The sequence below is a fragment of the Arvicola amphibius genome, chromosome 4, assembly GCF_903992535.2.
Source record: "Arvicola amphibius chromosome 4, mArvAmp1.2, whole genome shotgun sequence".
Lineage (NCBI taxonomy): Eukaryota > Metazoa > Chordata > Mammalia > Rodentia > Cricetidae > Arvicola > Arvicola amphibius.
Genome location: NC_052050.1, coordinates 133,087,554 through 133,101,908, shown reverse-complemented (window position 1 = coordinate 133,101,908; position 14,355 = coordinate 133,087,554). Strand labels below are relative to the sequence as shown.

Sequence of the window (14,355 nt, the reverse complement as noted above, 5' to 3'; positions counted from 1 at the left end):
ATACTAACATTTTGCTTTTCCTCTTGTGTCTGTAGTGTGTCACAGCTCACAGACATGAATGAACAGGAGGATGTGTTACTAGAACAGTTCCTGACATTGCCTCAACTAAAGCAAATTATTACTGACAAGGAAGACCTAGTAAAAAGTATCGAGGAATTAGCAAGTATGTTTCTCTTTGCTTAAATTCATAAGTCCTGAGAAAAATGTGATCTGTGCTGGGAAATAAGCCAGAGATTTATTTATCTTACAGGAAAAAATCTCCTTTTGGAGCATAGCTTGGAAACCAAAAGGCAGACCGTTTTAGATAAGGTGAGTTACTGGCGGTCACTTTTAACATACTGTTTTTACAGTTTAAAAATCAAATTAAACAGAATTTTATGTTTTCTTTTAGTATGAATTACTTATACAAATGAAATCTACCTTTGAAAAGAAGATGCAAAGACAACATGAACTCAGTGAGGTATGACTGACTGGTTCTCTCTGGTCCTCATGGGAGCTGCTAATCTGCAGTTCCTTGGTCACTGCCCTTGCTTTCACTTCGTCAGAAACTGTTTATTACCCACCTGAGCCAATGATGCAGTAGTTTATAGGAAGATGAAAAATAGTTGTATGGAGCAGGTTGCAGATTGAAAATGTATTTGTGTATGTGAGTAATAACTAGAAAAACTTTAGGGTTCAACACTTATGTAATTGTTTGTTGGTTTAGTTTCCAATCAAAAATAGTCTTTATCTTTTATACCAGACTTCATAAAGATCTTATTATACAGAGTATAAAAAGATACTATGCATTTAGTTTCAGTAGAAAGTATAATAACCAGTTAATTCCTAGACGTTTTTAACAAAGATTTTTTTATGTGAACAGTTTAGTTCTCCAATTGTAATAGGAAGCAAAAGCATAGAGCAGAAAATGTTCACATTTAAATACATAAATTTAAAATGTTTATGTATTAATGATAAAATCAAAAGTGAAGTTTTTTGGTTTTGTTTTTTAAAGAACGCATGTATAATATGGGTAACACATATTGCCAGTGGGTAATAATGAAAAATGAGAAAATAGGAAACCCAGCCAAGGAAAACCAAATGTCCTATAAAGAGTTCTCCTATACTTACTGAGATATTGTGCACCTCATCATCAACACAGTTCAGCTTTAACACTTTTTCTTACCCGACATTTATGTAAGATTTGTTCCAAGTGATTTCTCCCCCCCCCCCCCCCCCCCACACACACACACACAAGGTTTCTCTGTGTATCCTTGGCTGTCATGGAGCTTACTTCATAGTCCAGGCTGGTCTCGAATTCAGAGATTCACCTGCTTTTCCTTCTCGAATGCTGAGATTAAAGTCATGGTAGCTATCTCTACAGCCCAACTACTCTCAATAATTTTTAAGTAAACAATATATTGTATAATTTTTTCCTTTTAATTTTTTAAAGAGAAGAAACTATTTTTCTCATTATACATACCAATCCAAGTTCCCACTCCCTCCTCTCCTCCCAATTCCTCTACTTAACCTCCAACCCCCATCCACTCCACAGAGAGGGTAAGGCACATTGCTTTGGGGAAGGTCAAAGGCCTTCCCTACTATGTCTAGGCTGAGCAAGGTATCCACCCAAAGAGAATAGGTTCCCAAAAAGCCAGTACAAGCAGTAGGGATAAATCCTGGTGCCTCTGCCCGTGGCCTCTCAGTCTGCCCTAGCCATGCAATCTGTCAACCACATTCAGAGGGACTAGTTTGGACGTGTGCCTGTTCCTTTCCTGTCCAACTGGAGTTGATGCGCTCCCATAGCTCAGGTAGACTGTTTAAGTGGGTGTACCCATCATGGTCCTAACCTCTTTGCTCATATTTTCATTCCTTCCACTCTTCAACTGGACCTTGGGAGCTCAGTCCAGTGCTCCCATGTGGGTCTCTGCCATCAGTTTCCATCAGTTGCTAGATGAAGGTTCTAGGGTGATATTCATCAGTCTGACTATAGGGCAAGACCAGTTCAGGCACCCTCTACTTTATTGCTTAGGGTCTTAGCTGGGGTCATCCTTGTGGATTCCTGGGAATTTCTCTAGTGCCAAGTTTCTTGCTAACACCAAAATGGCTCCCTCAATGAAGATATCTTTCTTTGCTCTCATCTCTGTTCTTCCTCCATCTCGACTACCCCATTCCCTCAAGTTCTCCTCCCCCCTCCCCTTCTCCCTTCCTCCTCCCCTTGTACCCTCTCAGCCCCATGCTCCCAATTTTGTCAGACTATCTTGTCTATTTCAACTTCCCAGGTGGATCTATATATGTCTTTCTTAGGGTTTACCTTGTTATTTACCTTGTTACTAGGATCATGAACTATAGGCTCAATGTCCTTTGTTTATAGATAGTATCCACTTATGAGTGAGTACATACCAATTCATCTTTTTGGGTTACCTCACTCAGGATGGTATTTTCTAGGCCCATCCATTTGAATGCAAATTTCAAGATGTCATTTTTTTTTAAATTGCTGAGTATTACTCTAATATGTAAATGTGCCACATTTTCTTTATCCATTCTTCAGTTGAGGGACATCTAGGTTGTTTCCATGTCCTGGCTATGACAAATAATGCTGTTATGAACATAGTTGAACAAATGTCTTTTTAGTATGATTGAGCATTTTTGGGTATATGCCCAAGAGTGGTATTGCTGGATCCTGAGGTAGGTTGATTCCCAGTTTTCTGAGAAACTGCCATACTAATTTCCAAAGTGGTTATACAAATTTGCATTCCCACCAGCAATGGATGAGTGTTCCCCTTATTCTACATCCTCTCCAGCATAAGCTATCATTGGTGTTTTTGATCTTAGCCATTCTGACTGGTGTAAGGTGGTATCTCAGAGTTGTTTTGATTTGCATTTTCCTGATGGCTAAGGATGTTAAACATTAGGTGTCTTTCCACCATTTGAGATTCTTTTGTTGAGAATTCTTTATTTAGTTCTGTACCTCAGTTTTAAATTGGGTTATTTAGAATTTTGATGTCTGATTTTTCATCTTTATAACTTTTGGAGATCAGTTCTTTGTCTGATGTGGGGTTGGCGAAGATCTTTTCCCATTCAGTAGTCTTATTATCCTTTGCTCTACAGAAGCTTCTCAGTTTTAGGAGGTCCCACTTATTTATTGTTGCTCTCAGTGTCTGTACTACTGGGGTTATACATAAGAAGTGGTCTTTTGTGCCCATGCATTGAAGGCTACTTCCCACTTTCTCTTCTATCAGGTTCATAGTGGTTGGATTTATATTGAGGCCTTTAATTCATTTGGACTTGTTTTGTGCATGAGAATAGATATGGATCTATTTTCATTCTTTTGCATGTTGACATCCAGTTACGCCAGCACCATTTGTTGAAGATGCTTTCTTTTTTTCCATTGTATAATTTTAGCTTCTTGGTCAAAAATCAGGTGTTCATAGGTGTGTAGATTAATAACCGGGTCTTTGATTTGATTCCATTGGTCATCCTGTCTGTTTTTATGCTAATACCAGACTATTTTTAGTACTGTAGTTCTATAGTAGAGTTTGAAGTCAGAGATTGTGATACCTCCAGAAGTTCCTTTATTGTGCAGAATTGTTTTGGCTGTCCTGAGTTTTTTGTTTTTTCATATGAAGTTGATTATTGTTCAGAATTGTTTTGGGATTTTGATGGGAATTGCATTGAATCTATAGATTGCTTTTGGTAAGATTGCCATTTTTATTATGTTGATCCTACCCATCCAAGAACATGGGAAATCTTTCCATTTTCTGGTATCTTCTCTACTCAAACCTGTAGTACATTTTCTTAATTAATGATTGATGGGAGAGGGCCCAGCCCAATGTGGCTGCTGGCTTCAGTGGGCTGGTGGTCCTGGGTGCTATAAGAAAGTAGGCTGAGCAAGCCATGGGGAACAAGCCAGTAAGCAGTATTCCTCCATGGCCTCTGCATCAGTTCTTGCCTCAAGGTTCCTAACCTCCCACCCTGCTTGAGTTCTGTCCTGAATTTCTCCAGCGATGAATAGTAATGTAGAAGTGTAAGCTAAATAAACATTTTCCTCCCCAATTCCTTTTTTTTTGTCATGGTATTCCATTATAGCTATAGAAACCTCAAGGTGTTGTCTATCCAGTATTCAATGTGAAGATTGCTTTCCATAGCTCTGCTCATTTTCCTTCTCTGTAATTGATATGAGAATTATGGACTAACGCAATGCTTGGTTTTTCGTTTGTTCACAGAGTTGTAGTGCAAGTGCCCTCCAGGCGAGATTGAAAGTAGCTGCACATGAAGCTGAGGAAGAGTCGGATAACATTGCTGAGGAGTTCTTGGAGGGAAAAACTGAAATAGATGATTTTCTCAGTAGCTTCAAGGAAAAGAGAACAGTATGTAATACTCTTCAGTTGAGAATGAGTGACAGCATAGTAACAAACTTAAGTGTAGTCATGAGGAAAGACCATTGGTGCAGACAAAGCTGGAGTGGACTCTGACAAACTTCTGTGGGAAGGATGGCAGCACCCTACTGTCGTTCTAACCCTCTTAGTTCTGCGTACACAATCAGGTGATCTAATGATAGTTCTCTTGCAGAAGTGATAGTATCTGTATCATTGGGTCGGAGCTGGTAAATCAGCTTAGCTTAATCTTAATAGCTATAATATTTTCCTGAAAAACCACCTTTTTAATAAGTTGCTTAATTATAAAATAACCTATATAGATTAAAAATACAATAAATAATAAAAAATAGAACACTTCTATTCTGGTGTTCTCGTTGTATTCAAGGAAAAAAATCTGCTTAACAATTTCATACTGGTTAATATAGACCTAAATATTTACCTAATCTCTGAAGTCATACTTGTTATTTGGTAAGTTTTATGAAATGTTTGTGTAGCGGGGTGTGTTTGTGTGAGGATATATTTGTGTGTGGGAACCCTTTAAAGCAGACAGGGCAAAGTTTACTCAGTAGTCTCTATTTTTCATGAGAGACAATTGAAATTCAGACATAGTTAGTAACTTACCTGTGTTTATAATATTAGCATGAAATTGGTTTCTGACCCATTTTATTCTGTATAGCTACACTGAAGTTTATGTTAGTCTCCCATGATTAACAAGAGTATGCTTTACTTCTGTGTTTTTAAAGCACAGGCGTTTGAATTAGATCAGGGAAGTTTGTAGTCAAAGATTGTTTTAAAATGGAGCTCAGTGTTTTTCTAACTAATTATTAGCTATCTTAAATGTTAAAAACTTAAAAGAATGTTAACTAATTGAAATATTCTTACTTGGAATTCTGTCATAATGTAGGAAGTAGTTGGAAAACTGACTGGTATTTTAAATAATTTGTCTTCCAGATTTGCCACTGTAGAAGAGCTAAAGAAGAGAAGCTTCATCAGGTGATTGCAATGCACAGCCAATTTCATGCTCCTCTATAGGTAAATTGTATTCCAGCTAGTATCTCAAGGCTATTACCAAGTATTCTTTAACTGAATAGTTCTTAACAGAGCCTGTTCACAGTGTCATTATAGTTGTTATATGTAACACAATGCTGATAATTATATATTAAACACCCCATTGTATAAGTAAGCCTACAGCTAGTAGAAACCTTTTAGTGTTTTCTCAGTGTCAGGGTGTCCTTAAGGAAATTGCATTTTCCCCTGAGGTTAGCTTACCTGTAGTGTTCTTTCTACTGCCATCTTCTCAGCCTTCAAGCTCTCTCACTCCTCCTCTACTTGTTTTAGGAATGTTTTGCTTACAGAAGAATATCTTGCCCTGTATTAGTTCTATTGGTGTGATAAAATACCGTGACCAAAACAAGTTTAAATGGAAAAGTTTGTGTTTATGGTTCCTGAGGGAGAGTCCATAATGATGAGGGAGGCATAGCATCAGGCAGCTGGAGCAGGAAGCTAAGAGACCACATCTTCAACCACAAACACAAAGCAGAGAGCAAGATTTTGAGTATAGGGAGACTACAAATTCTCAAAGCCCACCCACAGTGATATACTAGCAAGGCTGCACCACCTCCCAAAACAGCACCAGGTATGTGTTCAGATACCCAAGACTGTGGGGGACATTTCTAATTCTAACCTCCACATACTCCAGCAACCTTAATATAAGCTTCTTGTTGAAGGAAAATACAAAGTTACCAGAGAGCCAGAATGAAAAAGGTAACAGCCCGGTTACTGAGAGGGGAAACACTGGAAGCCACTCAGGAACCAAAACAGCTCTTTTTTTCTCAGGCTGGCAGTTTCTTATTTCTCAGTCTGATTTTTGTGTGTGGATTGCTGGCTGGGTCAGACCCATTGCTTCCCATGTGTTCAACAAGCTACAACTGACCTGCATCAGCAATCCCCTTTTCTTAGTAACCCAGCAGCCATTACTACTTGCACCAGCTGGTTAGAGGACCTAGCGTCTCGAGTTGGAGCACAAATCCCTAGGAGAGATGGGTGCTTTCCCTCCCTAATCACATGGCTAGAGATGGGGATCATGTGGTTCTGCACCCAGCCATCTGGGCTGAAGGAGCAGACTTTATGGAGGCACATGGGGGATTCTTTGAAAAGAGAAAAGGTGGTAGGCGTTTCTCAGTTTAGTTCAGATTGTATTGATTACTACCAACTCTGAACTGTTTTGATCTAATTTCTAAATTGAGCTTATTTTTTTACTTTCTGTGTTTACCCAAGCTCAAGAAGTAGAAATAAATTATTATATAAGACCACACTAAATAGTTTCCTTACCCAGTTCCCTCCCAGTCACGTTACAGTGAATCTAAACCAGAAGACAGTATAAAGGAATGAGAGTTTATCATCTTAAATTAAATCTTAAATTTAAAATTTTTTCCATTCCAGATTTTCCTGAAAACATGAATCAAGAAAGAAATGGGCCACAAAACTAAGCACATTGTTTGATATTTATGACTTAAGAATTGGCATTTCATGACCATGGCTGAAATCCAGATGCACTCTATAGATTGTATACATGACTGAGACTGATTTTGTATAGATTAGAATGACTGCTATATTTGTTTTGAGAAATATTTCTGCACTATTTGCACTAAAAATGTTTATTGTTGACAAATCCTGTATTTAAGTTCCTCTGCTATTCCTAATTAAACGTCTGTGCATGTGATTCTAGATAGTTTTATATTTTATAAAACTGACCAACATTTGTAGTTTTAACTTGGAGTTCCTCATTTCTTTATCAAGAATGGTTATTACTTAGATTCTCTTCTTGTCAGCCATGGAAAAGTCACCCCAACCCCAACACACACACACACACACACACACACACACACACACACACTCGTACGTTCTTTCTTAGTAAACTGTCCAGTGCACCCTGCAGTGCCTGCAGTAAGGAGAGTGGAGAAGCTGCTCTCTTAGTTTAATTTCACATGAAGATGCATGTGGGGAGCGGTAGAGGTTCATGTACTGGTTTGGTTTGTTCTGGAACAGTCTTTCCTGTGTAGCCCAGGCTAACCTCAAACTTGTGATCTTCTTACCTGTTTTACTTAAAAAATTGCCTTTTCACTTAAACCAGTCCAATACAGACTTTCATGCTAATTTAAAAAAAACTGTCTATAGGTTTTTAGTTAAATAAAGATATTTTTTATATTTCAAATGTTAAAGACATCCTTTTGTTAAAAGGTGGTAAATCTAGACATTAAAAAGTCTGTGAAATTTTAATACTTATTGTAATTTAATCTTTTCCTAAAATTAATTTTTTCTAAAAAAGGCTTTGTAATAAGTAATATTCAGTCTTAATTTTTAATGAATTAATATTCTAATTTGTACTTGTATTCAGCAATTTGTGTCTATATTGTGTCTCAGAATGAACTTATTGAAGTACATAAAGGTGAAAATGAGTAAGTACATAGTAAGGCAATATCTAAATCCCCTAACATTTATTTGCTCAATTGTCATTCCAAAGCCTGCGTGCATTATAATTTGTCTTGTTTTCATTCTTCTTATTCTACATTGCTTTTGTAATATAATTTTAGAAAATATACAAATATTTTCTATTGAAAAATATTTCATGTTTGTCAGAGACATTCACATGAACTATAGAGATCCAACACTAGCTATACACTGTTATAATACGTGTCTTCCTGGCACTGTTGCTAAGGGCATGCTATTTAATTCTCAGAATGGCCAGATGAAGGTAAACTTGTTGTTCCTGTTAAGGATATGTAGGTGAAATATTGATATAGTAGTATTTCAACCTTGGGGCATTCAGAGGCATCTCCTTACTGCACTGGTGCTGGAGTGTAACATTCCCAGCAGTCACTGTACTTGGTAGGGAATTGATCAGTCGCAGTCTGCTTGCGTTTGTAAATCGGGCATGCAGATCCTAGAACAAAAGACAGCGGAGTAGGCTTTGGAGAACATTGATTCAGCTACTAAACACCACCAGCATTGTAGAATGGCTACCCAGAGATAACCCAAGTGTGATCTCTGGTGTCTCGGTGCTTCTCTCTGTCGCGACCCCCCCACCACATGCTTACCCAGAACATGCTGTTTGTTTATACAGCCACAGTAGTAAGCCTGTGGTGTTTTTCTTTAAGCTTGTATTACCCACATTTCCTTGTTTGTCAGTTAAGGAAGCATAATTTATCCATAATTCAGAGACCTTCTTTAGAAGCCAAACATTAAACAGACCTCTGACCAGTTACTTGCATTTAACAAGTTGACAGATTTGTTCGGATGGTTATATTTCTTTTTTGTAAAAACTAGCTACAGATAGGGATACTTTAATGTAAAAATAGAAGACTGTTAAGAAGGCCTAGGAATTAAGACTACCTCGGGTAAAATTTGTCATGGATAGTAGTACTAAGTCAATGAGGGAATAATAAAGGCATCTATTTCAATATTGGGTCAAATTTTTAGAATAAATTAACACTAGGGAATTAATTTCAGAATGCAGAACAGAGGTTGTTTGACTACAGTTTGCATTATTTAAAGTGGAAGACAGCTAAGATTGTGTTGAAGTAAACCAAATGTGTTTTTTGTTTGATTTTGTTTAAGGCAGGGAGGGCCTTTAGTCCAGATTCCCCTCTAACTTGCTGTGCAGCTGAGGGCAACCTCGACACTCTTATCTTCCACCTGCTGAGTACTCGGCTCATCTATCAGTAAGCCCAGTTCATGTAGTGCTTAGGTTGAACTTAGGGCGGCTTCAGTCATGTGAGGCAGGCACTCTACCACCTGAGCTGTCTTCAGGAATGAAGGGACTCAGTGCTAACCTATTTGTCATGAAAGCATGAAGACCTGAGTTCAAATCCTCAGAACCTATATAAGGTCCGGATGCATGGTAGAACACACCTGGAATTCCATTACTCCTACCCAGGAGAGGAGGCTGAGAGAATCACTCCAGGAAGCTCTGCCTACCAGTTTGTGTGGTGGACAGAAAAGCAGCAAACAAGACCCTGCTGCACACAAGGTGGAGGGCAAAGACCTGTTATCCTCACTTCAGCACTGGAGCAGAGGCATGCACACACATGTGCACACACACACACACATGCAGATTTAATTTTAGAAAATCATTTGAAGGTTTATTTCTTTTTTATTTAAATTTGTCATTGACTTGTTCAAACATGATCAAAATTCTTTCCTTTTTCATTAAAGTTGACTTTAGTGTTACTAAAAGTAACAAATCACTTGAGCTGTAAGGATGACTGGCTGAGAAGTCCTGTATCTTAAATCAGTTATAGACATAGTCCCTGGAACTCTGCCTTAAATAATAAAATCCCTTATGACTGACACCTGACTTAAATGAACCTGAAGTTCTAGAGATTTTAGTCTTGCTGAATTGACCATGGTTTGTCCAGGCTATCTGGAAACACAGGCAGTAAATTTGTATGTAGTTTTACAGCAAGGTTAGCTTGTAAAAAAGACTCAGTGACTACATGCTTACATTATGTCTTGTAGAAGGATGAGGGGAACAAAAAGTGGGTGGCTCTGATGTCGAAGGTGTCACATTAAGAAATACACACACACACACACACACACACACACACACACTTTTCCAAATATGTCATCCAGTTTGATAGATGCTGTTTTTTTCTTTCTTTCCTCTTATTTATTTTAGGCTTACTATCTGCTTTAAGAAATTAGGCAACAGTGACTCTAAGAGTGGATACTAAATAGTGATAGGAAGAAAGCCAGGAATGATGGCACACACCTGTAATCTCCGCACGCAACAGGCAAAAGCAGAAAGATCTCGAGTCTGAGGCCAGGGCTGCATAATCAGATGCTGTCTCAAAAAACGAAAACACGAAAGAGGAGTCTTATTATAAAGCTGGAAAAGCCACTCTCACTGTATCACATGTGTTTATGAGCTTTTAGACTATTAAGTAAGACTATAAAAATGAGTAAATATTCCTTATGTGTGATTGGGGAACTTCTCAACAGAAAATGCTCAGATTTAGCATCTAAAAGAATTATACTTACTTTATTTTTATATTAACAATATTTTTATATTACAGGCCTTTAGTATATTAAAATCATCTTTAAATGTGAACACTATTATCCTGTATTACATTATGTGATGTGTGCATAACTCAGACTAGAGGTTTTCGCAGTCTCTTGTCCTTTCTTATTAATGTATTTCTATTTCCACAAAATTGAATGCAGTATCTGATATAAATTTTCACATTTTAAAATACTGTTATAAAAACTAAGATTAAATTTATCTCTTTATTAGAATGTACTAATATTGCAAAATCATACAATAACATTTCATTTCAGTGTCTTCAAACACAGCAACATTTCTCCATGAAGAGTCCTCATATCAAAAGTTCAGTTCAGATCCTGTTTTTAAATGAGATGGGAATGATTCTGTTCTAAATGTGCATCTTAACAGAAACTTCAGAAATGGCATTCATCAATCCATGGTCATGAGATACTGCTGATGTTATTGGAAACATTAATGTGCTATGTAATTTGTAAAGTGACCAGCACTATAACTATAATCTTTACTCCATGGACATGACGTAGGGGGTTGAAGAATGGCCCCAGAGGCTTATATTTGAATGGTCGGTTCCCAGTTGATGGAACTGTTTGGGAAGGATTAGGAGGTGTGGCCTTGTTGGGAGTGTGTCACTGTGAGCTGGCTTTATATTTTGAAAAGCCCACACCATTCCCAGTTGGCTCTCACTGCCTCTGGGTTGTTTCAAGATGTGAGCTGTCAGCTACTGCTCCGGTGCCATACCTGCTTGCTTGTGCTGTATCCCTCTGTCATGATGGTCACGGATTCTAAACCCCTCAAAGGGTAAGTCCGAAATAAATTCTTTCTTCTACTTGCCTTGGTTGTGGCATCTTATCACAAGAGAAGAGTAACTAAGACATGCAATTTCTTAGTTCCTCACTAGAGTTTCCCTTGCTGATGTATGACTGCCTACCAAGTTCACAGTGTTGTCATTTAGAATCAAGTTGGTGGTGGCTCACAGTTTTGGCAAGCACAGTCTCTGAAATAATAAAAGGTTGCTAGAGTTGCTAGGAGCTGATATCTGGATTCATATTTGAGATAGAGAAAGTGAGTGAGGCTTCTGCTTTATTAGATACTACAACCATGTTTAAAAAAAGAATATACATGTTAGCACTTCTAAGTGATGAAGAAAAGCAGAAGATATTCCAGAGGGGGAAATAGAATTTAAAATAGAATCTAATGAGACATTAAAATAATTATCCTACCTGAAAGATTAATTCCACAGCTATTTAGGAATATATTTATTAACAAAAAGACTGCTTTCAATGCTTATTTTTAAAAATGTTGGTAAAGGCAGAGGAAATGTCAAATGTTTCAGAAAACTGTATCTGGAAGTGAAATAATTCTAAACCATTAACAGATGGAGGGAAAGGAGAGGAGGGCTTTCTGAGTAGATACATGCTATACCAGGGAAGACGTGTATGGACCACCTCTGGTGATGATGGTGTGTTTTTTCATAGTGACTATAATTTTTGTAGTCTAACATAAGCCTCAGGAATGGTGAACACTCTTCTGATTTGATAAAAGAACTGGCTATTGAGAGACTATATTCTTTTCATTTTTATTTTCATAGCTTTATGGTTCTTAATGGAACGTGCCATTTCTTAAGATTTTTTTTTTTTATTATGAATTGCACTGTTCCCTTAATTTGGAAGTGTTTCTTTGTCTTTTACTTTGGAACTCCAAAGGGAAACTTCAGGCAGTGAGAAACACAGCTTCGTCAGAGTCCCGGTCCTTGCCGCTGTCTTCGCTGGGTGCATGTTCACCACCACTCGGAGATCGGCAGCTCAAATCCTCCACCCCAGATTCTTGGTCGCTATTCACTGACAGATCAGGATCTGAGCTTTTCAAATTGTCTTGAGTTAGAATCAGAGCAGAATCTTCATCACCCTGGGAAGGGCTCCTGGACGGGAAGGACTTCATGTTTCCACTGTAATCCTGAGGAGTGTTGGCTGTGCTGTTGTCTGAGGTAGAAAATCCCGAGGGTTTGCTGGGTTCACTCTGCTTACCCTTCACTTTGGTGCCATTGAAGTGGACTTCCTGAATCTTTTCCAGCCTCTAAAATATAAATAACAACTTTGAGGAGAGTCATAAACAGCTTATTCTTATATATAAGCTTGCCTTATTTGTCATTGCCTTCCAGAGGAAGATAATGTTAAGGACAAGAGTCTTATGTCAGGTGAAAACCAATGTCATGAACTCAAATAAGATTAACTGAGAGGCTTGCTTTCTTCACCTCTAATGTAGGATGGTAGTAACTGCCTCGATGGCTTCTCTATAATGTGAACAATGTAATAGGAGGCTGCAGTGCCTGGATGTAAGTTGTCTGTACAGTTTGTAATATGTAGTATGTAATATGTAGTATGTAATAGGAGGCTGCGGTGCCTGGATGTAAGTTGTCTGTACAGTTGGCCATAGTTTTTTCCATCCTGTTAACTGTAAACGTGAGTTTTTTTTAATTTTTAAAACATTTATTTTATGCATATGGATGGTTGTATATATGTATGTACACCATGTATGTGTCTGGTACCTGTGGAGATCAAAAGAGGCTGCTGGTTCCCTTGGAACTAGTGACAGATAATCGTAAGCTGCCACTTGAGTGCTAGGAATTAAACCTGGGTCCTAGAATCCAGACACAAGCGTAGCATCCCCTGGAATGTTGTCACTTGGGAAGGTAAGCTGGTTGGTTTCACGGGAAAGAGCAAAAAGCAGTGTAAAGGGCTGGAAGAGCAGAGCTTGGACCTTGCAGTGGCTAGAAAGCCACAAACACAGGAAGCAGAACATGTACTGTAAATGGGCATTTAACTAGAATTTAAAGGAATTTATGGGAAAATATCAAATATTAAGGAATTTTAGCTACTATAAGAAACAAATAGACATTTTATGATCAAGGTAGTTTTGACTCTACATTATTTTATGTCTATATTTTACAATAGAATGCTATAATAAGTAGGACCCTAAGAGTCAGAAAGCTGGATACCTTTTTGAAAAAAATAAATTAAATTGGCCCAACAAGAGGGGACTTTGGCAAAAGGGCTAAGATGCCTCCAAAACTATAAACTTGATCTGTGGCTCATTTCAGTTATCTGATTTTATTCTTTAGCCCAAGGTCTCAGCTTTATACCCAACCCCAGTCATCTGGTCATGTAAACGTGGGTTTCTAGGCTGGTGCTCAGGCACCAGACTCCTTGGAAAGCTGTATCCTGCTGCACAGTTAAGAGCTGCTTCTCTCTCCAGTAGTGTACGAGAGTGACGCGGAACAGAGGTCTCCATTACCAGATGTTCCTTTGACAGTGACCCATTTATACTAGAATAACCATTTAGACTTATCTCAAAAGTACTCCAGTCCAACACAGGAATGTTTATAACCTTAAGCTTAGCCTGAAAGCTGATTTCTTCCAGTGTACTATGAAGGAAACAAGTGTCATCCACCTCCAGCTGACTCTACTGTTGGCATACCTGCACTGTAAAGCTCCACTTTCCTAGGCGCTAATTCACAGTAGGGATCTGCAGGTGAGATCCACTGGTCACACAAATTCAGTTTGAATTTGCCAGCGTTATATAGGCTGTTATCTGAGAGGAGTTCACATTCTTTTCCAGTACCATAACTGCATTCAGCCTTCATGGTAATGCTTGCTTATACATACATCAGACTGTTTAAAAAAATCATTGTATTTAAAATTGTTTAAAACATTTTATATGTAGGTATGTGTGCCTGAATATAAGTATGTGCACTACACGCATCCAAAGCCTGGGACAATTAGAGCCATCAGATCTCCTGAACTGTGGTTACCTATGGTCGTGAACCACCACTGGGTGTTGAGAGGAGTAATACTCCTAACCACCAAGCCACCTCCAGCCCCATACATACAGGTTCCAAACAACAGGAATTTATTGCCAACTTTTGAGCGGATGAATGGT

At 38.2% G+C, this 14,355-nt stretch overlaps 2 protein-coding genes across 4 annotated transcripts in view; one reads left to right on the top strand and one right to left on the bottom strand.

The window, feature by feature from the left end:
• The window catches only part of Vps37a (VPS37A subunit of ESCRT-I), a 35,464-nt gene extending 24,997 nt beyond the window's left edge, over positions 1–10,467 (top strand). The window contains exons 7-12 of one of the 2 annotated variants that reach the window (XM_038325603.2): positions 36–163; positions 251–309; positions 392–460; positions 4,206–4,349; positions 5,310–5,351; positions 6,801–10,467. In XM_038325603.2, coding sequence (XP_038181531.1) covers positions 36–163; positions 251–309; positions 392–460; positions 4,206–4,349; positions 5,310–5,351; positions 6,801–6,818 — 460 coding nt within the window. In that variant the 3' untranslated portion in view covers positions 6,819–10,467. Of the gene's footprint in view, positions 1–35; positions 164–250; positions 310–391; positions 461–4,205; positions 4,350–5,309; positions 5,391–6,800 lie in introns of both variants that reach the window. The other variant, XM_038325602.2, reaches the window with a different exon arrangement.
• Positions 10,468–11,486: 1,019 nt separating this feature from the next.
• Mtmr7 (myotubularin related protein 7) overlaps positions 11,487–14,355 on the bottom strand; it is a 93,677-nt gene continuing 90,808 nt past the window's right edge. For both annotated transcript variants that reach the window (XM_038325601.1, XM_038325599.1), the window contains exon 14: positions 11,487–12,492. In XM_038325601.1, the coding sequence (XP_038181529.1) occupies positions 12,130–12,492 (363 nt within the window). In that variant the 3' untranslated portion in view covers positions 11,487–12,129. The remainder of the gene's footprint in view (positions 12,493–14,355) is intronic.